We start from the raw sequence: 7,734 nt of genomic DNA on the forward strand, positions 1-7,734 counted from the left end.
CAGTTGACTAATTAAAAATGCAAGAATGTAGCACCCACTTTAGCAATTAAGGCTATAAAATGGGAAGAAAGTGAAGAACTAGTGATTTGCAATCACAATGACAGATCTAAATGAATTGATAGATTTGAGAGGTGCGTGTTTTGAAAGAAGTTGTGTGTGTTCTTGTTGGTTGTCTCAATGGCACGGTCTTGGTGAGGGGAACAGAAGGTCGGATGTTGGGATTCCTGTTTAAAAATGGCAGTGAACATGGCACAGTGCAAGCTGTGGTGTGGAAGTAAGCATAAGTTGGCCTGTGCTGCTCTGATTTTTGTAACAATTACAAACACAGATGGCTTGAGAAAAAATTAAAGAATTCCACCCACATTAAGACGGGGAAAGCTAACAATAGCTACAGCTCCGTGCCTCCGTGTTCCCCTCGCAGACTCCTTCCTGCTGTCTCTTACACATCCCTGCGTGCATGGGAAGCTCTGACTAGCGTGTGAAGCTGCTGCGGGGTCTGCCGGGGCCACATGCACCCTGGCTGTCCTGGTCTGCCTCGTCTGGGGCCTCCTCCTCCTCTCCCGCGTTTGGGCTGAGGGCAGGCGGCCTCAGGTCTTTTGAGCAGGCGACCTAAGCTGAAGGCAGACAGGCAGGGAGCTGCCATGCACAGCCCGGGAACGTGGTCTTCTACAAGCCCAGCAAATTCAGACCATGTGAATCTTAGGCTCGAATACATGGTAACAGGTAAGCACAAACTTCCCTGCCGTTTTATGCCTTGGTAGAGCATCCTCAGAGCTTTCTTGCGATCTCAGCTTGGACAAGCTTTCAGTGTAACGCTGTGGAATCTGTTGTAGTTGGTTCCTATTGTCATATATGTTTGTAGATAAAATGGATGGAAAAAAAATTAGCTACTGTGGCTTATAGCTGCTATGGTGCATACTGGGCAGCTAAGCATATGAAATCGGCTTCTTGCTGACTGAGGTGAAACGTTCAAATCATAACCCAAAGGAAGAGTGGTTGGGCTGCTCTCATACTTATTACCTATGACAGGTATAGTTTCATATCTTACATTTCTGTATTAAGACACGTCAACTCCCACACTAAGTTGTTCTTGTTTTTTGCTGCAGTTTGACTTTATTTTCCTACTTCATTAAGTTACTTTTGAGGAGGCAGTAGAGAAGACATTTTGCTTTCTGCAACAAAATCACTTATCTGAATTGTGATAGCTGGGTGCATGAAGGAATGGAGATTAGATCCTTGTTCATATCTAATGCGGAAGGAACTGCTTTTATTTCCTGTTGCCATAGCTGAGGTGAAGATGTTTTGCCATGATAGAACATACTTGTTGATTGCTGGTGTAGGCAGGAGGCTGAAGATGGTGTGTTCCCACAATCCGGGGTGACCTAAGTGTTCCCTTATCACCTGGGCGGGACCAGAGAGCATCTTGGAGGCTCCCTGGGTGGCAGGCTCCAAACCTGCCCTAACGTTGATTCTCCATCCCACGGCTCCTAGGGGCTGCAGATGGGCATCAGCCTCTCCTGTGTAGTTACCCGGTTTGGGTAAAGGCTTCAGGTCTGAGTGTGCATAGGTGTGAGCGTCAGGGGAGACAGAACACTGAAGGAAATATGATTCCAGAATAAATCCACGAAGATTTTGCGGAGGGTGTTGGGAGCAGGAGCGGTACAGAGGCCCGCGGAGCGCAGCGCGGTGGCCTCCGGAGCCCTCCCTGTGCCACGTACAGGCCTGCTTTCCTGCTCGCCCTGCAGTGCAGGCGGCTGGCAAGCGCGTGGGGTTCTCATCGCGCAGGTAGCATCAGCAGCTGCTGAAGAGGAGTTTTGTTTTGTCTAACATTTCTTCAGTTGTGTCTTTAGGCACACTGAAGAGCAAGAGAACAACTGTTCTCTCTTCCTAAACCTGTCCTCTGCCAAGACAGTGAAACAGGTAGGGGCTTGTGGTGCTGACGTTCGATTTGAGGGCATATGTCAGTGCAAAAGTTTGGAATCCCCTTTCTTTAGAAGATTTGTGAAGTTGATTTGAATGTCCTTAAGCAGTGACTGCGGTATGACAGAGGGGAGGCAGGGACTGGAATCTTTTATCAGAAGGGCCTTTCTGTTGGCTGGAGGAAAGGCTTGGCTTCACGTTGGTAGCAGGCGGTGGGGGGGCCTTGCCCCTGGCATTTGCAGGGGAAGGGATAAACCTGTTGTTTCTTTTTTGTACTCTGAGGGAATAAAAAAAGATGGATTTACTGCAAACCAGGTTGTTGGTGGAAGGGGTATGCTTTACTTGATATATGCCAGCAGCACAAACCTTGTGGAGTCACGGGGCTCCGGCGCAGGCCCCTCGGAGTGGGCCTGGGCCGTGTGTGCCTTAGCAATGCCCCCTGCTTCCTAATGCTGGCAAGAGCATAAATTGGAGCCTGTGACTGCATCTCCTTTTGCTGTGCTGAGAGGAGTGACGCAGAGCTGTTGGGCCTGGGTTGCAGTTTGTTGCTCTTGCAGGAGGAGGTGTGAGGCCACACGCCTGGCCGGGCCGGGGGACGTCGCTGCTGCTGCGTCCTGCAGCTCCTTGCCTCCCATTGAGGCTCCCACGGCTGGACCCTGCCGGCCAGCTGGCAGCTTTCCTGCTTCCCACCAATCTGTACCGGAAAAAGCCCGTCCCTGCACGGGGACTTGCCTGAACAGAGCATGGAGCTGGCGGGAGTCTGCAGGGGCTGCTGTCGGGGCAGGGGAGGCACCTTTAGTTTTTGTTGCCTCTTTTGGGATTTTTCTGGCAGTGGGTGCTAGGTGAAACATGTGCCTGGAGTGCCAGAATGGGCTTGGATGGCAATTATATTGCAATGGAGCTGTAAGTCCCACAGTATTTTTTTTTCATTGTTATTATTTTTAATCCAGGGTGCAGAATATAACCAACATTGGCTCTTTCGTGCGCTTACTGCCTCCTTTGTATGTAAGTGATGTAAGTGTGCTCCGCTGCCAGCGCTCACCAGATTTTCACATTCCCGAGCACAGAGCTGCACCTGGAGGCCTGGCACATTCCGACCAGCTCCTCTCCATGAAGCAGACAAATGAGGAATTTTGTGTCATGATGACACCATTCAAATGGAATGGGTTGGAAAATCAATCAGATTCCTTTCCTGATTACTGTGTAACTCAATTACTGCCAGCCCTCTGGGGCCCAAAGCTACAACAGTTGCACAGAAGTGTAGAAGAAAGAGCTCTGAACTAGAGCTGTCATGTGCAATGACGGGGTGGGTCCTGCCACTGTGCATTCCAGAAAGTTGTGTTGTATTATGCATAGTAAAAGGACTGGAGGGAATGTGCCCACGGTGCTGTTTTTTAGGAGGGAAAGACCTGCTGTGGCTCAGCTGAAAGAGAGGATGTGTGACAAAAAATCTTGATAATGGTGTCAAGTGACATCCATTATCTTCTATATCACTGGCCACAAACATAACATCAGCTTTCTCTATATATGTATATGTATGCACACATACAAGTATATATAAGTACACGCACACACATGTTCTGGTCATTTTAGACAAGTGCTTTTCTTAAGTATTTGTAATGATTCCAGTATTTGTAATGATTCCCTGCAATAATTTCCAAGCTTTGTTGATTTCTGCCTATCAGACACTAAAACCACACCGTTCTGATTATTATCTTGCTTTGCTATCACATAATTTGCCATGTGGTTTTCGCAGCTGATAATTCACAGAACGGTTTATGTTTCGCATTAGCACCACATATCACCAGGAAGCAGAAGCTCTGAGTTCTATAAAGCACGTGCGGAGAGCTGGTGGTTTGTGAGGGAGCGGAGCTGAGACCCGCGTGCTCCCCGGGCAGGACGGGTCCTTGCACCGGTGTCACCAGTGTGATGCTTGTGCCCTCTGACTGTCACCTCCTGCAATTCGCACTCAGGTAATCCTGGCAAATTTACAGGGAAGGAGTTTGGAATTTACCTCTAAATTTAAGTTTTTAAAGTGCTAGTTTCCTCAAACAGGGAGCCAGGTATTTTTCTTTAGGAGGGAGCAATTTTCACTGTGATTGTGTTTGTTTGTTGGTGGTGGTGGTGGGTTTTTTTTCCCAGCACAGATCGTTTTAGGATTTGCATTTTGGCTATGAGTGGTTTCTGACAGCTCTCTCACCTTTTAATATAAACTTCGGTTGGTGTTTTTGTTGTGATACCTTTTTTTTTTTTTTTTTTTTTTTTTCAACCAGCTGATGTGGTTCCCAAAGGGCTTAATGCATGGTGTGCCAGCTGGCATGCCCTCTGGCTGTGAAGCCTTGTTAAAGAGATGGGAGCTGACAGATTCTTGAGCAGCAATCTGATACAGGCCTTTTTTTTATTTGTTTTCTTGAGCTCGCCCATGTAACAAATGGGGGCTTGTTTGGGAAGTTCGCTTGGGGGCTGAATGGAGTCATTGTTATCCAAACACAGCCCTGATTCACTTGTCCAGCGAAGGGGATTCCTCTGCTCTTGCCCCTCAGCTGGGCGCTGCAGGTGTGGCAGCCCCGCTTAAACTCCCATTTCACTCCCATTCTGCACAATGATCCAGTTGTCCTGAGATTTTCGTCTTTAAAATGATAACCAGGAGATTGTAGCTACAGTTCAAAATAGACACTGACTTTCAACAGTGGAAATGCAGTTGAGAGGTGGGTGAGTGTAAGCAGGGAAGAGAAGCGTTTTCTAGGGTGATGTTTTGGGGATGGAGTGCTGCAAAAGCAATGCCGTACTTTGTGAAGGCTCCTCCTGGTGCAGTGTGCTTTGTGGTTTTTTTGCTGCTGCAATGGCAGCTAGATTACAGACTCTTCCAAGGAAACACTTGTTTGGAAATCTTTACAGGCAGCCCATGGGCTCCTGAACTTTTAAGTCCTTCTTGACATTATTTTCTCCTGTGAGAACCACTGTGAGACATTTAAAGATAGTGGACATTTCAGAATAATCTGATTATTCTATTTTAGCCAATGGGATTTTTTAAAGAAGTATATATTAGGGAAGACGTTGACTTGCAATTTTCAACCTTCTCGGTTAAGATTGAGTATGAGGAATCTGAGTGTAGTATTTCATATGAATTGGTTACATAGTGGTCGCATGAAGACAGCTTCTCATTGCAACTGGTGTGTACTGAGCTGTGTTTGTTGTGTGTCCTGCAAGGAACTCACCTCCTGCTAAAGATACAGCATTTACTAGGTGATTCTGCCCAGCCTCTATCATTCCACCTGGCCTGTGGCTCCATTCTCTGCAGGTCAGGGTAACTTTGGAGCTCCAGTGCCAGGCTGGAGGCTGGTAGCATCAGGGCCCTCCTTGTAGGGTGAAGGCAATGGGAAAGGCCTGGTGTGTGTGTGGGAAGGTGGTTCTGCTTGCTTTTGAATGGTGCCATGTGTTTTTTGGATACTAAGCTGGTACAAAGACGGTGCACTGGCAGCCTGCATTGATGTGAACTGGATTTATGAACCATGTCCTGCAGTCAGTCCAAACAATCAGTCTTTCAAAGCCATTTGTCACTCAGTAACAGAAAAGAGGAAAAGTCTATTTGAATTCATTTTTACATCCTCCCAGGGTTAGTTCTGCCCCTTTCTTGTGTGCTTTTTCCAATAAACGGTTAATAGTATGTAGAGACAAAATTGGAAGATCATCAGTCATCTGTATTGAAGACAACATAGCATCTGGTCACACTGGCTGAGCTAAATTCCCAAACATCATCTTTCAGTAGAAAGGGGCACTTGGGGATGGAGAGCGACAGGATCCAGCTGAGTCTGGAGAAGAGAGTTTTTGCAGTCCTGTTTCTTCTGGAGCCTTCCAGTATGACCTTAAGTCGGGCTTCCTGTGTCTCAGTTTCTCCTGTGGAAAATTAATGGTGTAATGTACTTTACATTTATGCTCTACAGCTATTCTGAGGACCTCATCAGGGCTAAGGTTTCATTGTGCACCATGCACGCCAGCCCCTGCCCCGCTGAGCTTATAGCTTAGAAGTTATTTAGGTAATACTTAATGATCCCGCTTGTGTAAAAAGCATTCTGACTCTATTCTGTCCGTCAGCACAAAGCTAGTGATACGGTATCTGTTCATATAAAGCCAGCTTTCTTTTTGTCTGTGCTTCACGCTTTACCAAGAGCTTGGAAAAGAGCCTGGTGGGAATATTTAGAGCTTGACTTCTGGCCTCATCTGTGAAATGATCTTTTCCCTGACTCAGAGGGATTTTTTTCTGTTTAGTAATACACATTACAAAATAAGCATCTGTCTCAAACAAGCAGTTTCCTTTCTGGTGTAGATAGTTGTTAAAACCCTGACTTACTATATACAAATCTAATGTCTGTTTTACCCCTATGATTCAAATAGGTCTTCTAATATTATTTCTGTATCAGGATGATTGTGACAGAAAGCCTGAAAAGGAGGGAGGAATGGAGAAAGGATGATGGCCTGTGTGTTTTGGTAGTACTGCTTCTTGGTTTTGTTGCTCGTGTGCCTCTTGGCATTATAGCTATGCTAGCTGAGTAGGGGGGTATAAGGGCTGTTGGTGATGGAGAACCTGTCTGCAGGAGCATGGGGGTATGAGTGAGAAAGATTGAAATAAGTATTTTTTAAAAAAAAAAGCTTTTTTTTATGTAAAAACTTCTTTTAGAAAGCTTATTGTGAGCATGACGGACTTGGTGAGCAACATCTGGCATTAAGGGTGTCTTCGCAAGAGCTTCAGATCTGCCTCTGCAGGGAAGGACAGCAGATGCTTCCTAAAAATGTGCCTACATCCCAAGTAATGCCCACCTGGAAGCTGTTTGTGTGTTTACAGTAGATAGTCACATTTCTGGTAGGGAGAGAAAACTCCATAGTGATTTGATTTTATTTTGAAAGTAAGGGCAATTTAGTCACTTTGCCTGGTGTTTACATTTAGAGGCTTGGTGTGTGTTGGCTTTGCTGAGCATTTTATCCTGGAAAAATAACAACATATGGTAAAAGAGTCTGCTGACATGAACGCGAAGCAGGAGGTAACAGAGCTTCGCAACAAGAGGTGCTTTCACGTGCCTGAGACGAGCCCAAATTCGCTTTGTGCTGCTAGTGGTTTAACACGGGCTGTGTGCTCTTCAGTGGCGTAGGAGGAAAGCCGAGGAAAGAGGCGCTTCCTCTGGTGCTGCCGCTGAATCCGGTGGCAGGGATCTGTCTTAGGGCAGCCTGTGTCCCTTGCTGCGGATTCCTAAGGGAGGTACGTCCCCAAGACGGGTGTTTTGAGAGCCCTGGATGAACACGGGATCCTTCCCACCTCACAGGACAAGTGAGGTGGGAATCACAGGGCACAGGAGCTGTGAGGCTCAGGGCATCCCAAGGGCCCAGGAAGTCACTGGCAAGGAAATCATCAAGTGAACACGATGTCTATCTCCTGCTCCTGTTAATTGTAAACTATAAGCAGGAATAAAAGTGCTCTATATCTTGTGTTTGGTGGCATAAAGAGAAGTGGGGGAAGGCCACACACAGCAGCTCTATGTATCCACTGTAGCACGTGCAGATCCTGCCCAAGGCGAGTGCCGAGTCCCTGACCTTTCTTGTGGAGGCCGTTGAAGTTGTTCTGCAGCTCTGCCAAGCTCCTGTGCACACAGTGCATGTCACATCCCAGGGACCAGGTCTGCCTGCTGATCCCACCATCTCAAACCTGTCAAATACCCTGAATCCATACCAAGAATTGACTTTTTTCTTTTTAAATTGCAGGATGCCAAGAGAAGGTGCCATCATGTGAAGGGGAAGCAGCTCGCTGAGAAGCAGGTCGCC

At 46.9% G+C, this 7,734-nt stretch overlaps 1 protein-coding gene across 1 annotated transcript in view; it reads left to right on the plus strand.

Annotated features, from left to right (window-relative positions):
- The window catches only part of LOC148594446 (uncharacterized), an 88,449-nt gene extending 80,734 nt beyond the window's left edge, over positions 1-7,715 (plus strand). The window contains exon 5 of the mRNA XM_088526475.1: positions 7,675-7,715. Coding sequence (XP_088382601.1) covers positions 7,675-7,702 — 28 coding nt within the window. The 3' untranslated portion in view covers positions 7,703-7,715. The remainder of the gene's footprint in view (positions 1-7,674) is intronic.
- Positions 7,716-7,734: the final 19 nt, after the last annotated feature.

The sequence above is a fragment of the Tinamus guttatus genome, unplaced genomic scaffold (assembly GCF_059628265.1).
Source record: "Tinamus guttatus ecotype Peru unplaced genomic scaffold, ASM5962826v1 Tinamus_guttatus_pri_ptg000246l, whole genome shotgun sequence".
NCBI classification, from domain to species: Eukaryota; Metazoa; Chordata; class Aves; order Tinamiformes; family Tinamidae; genus Tinamus; species Tinamus guttatus.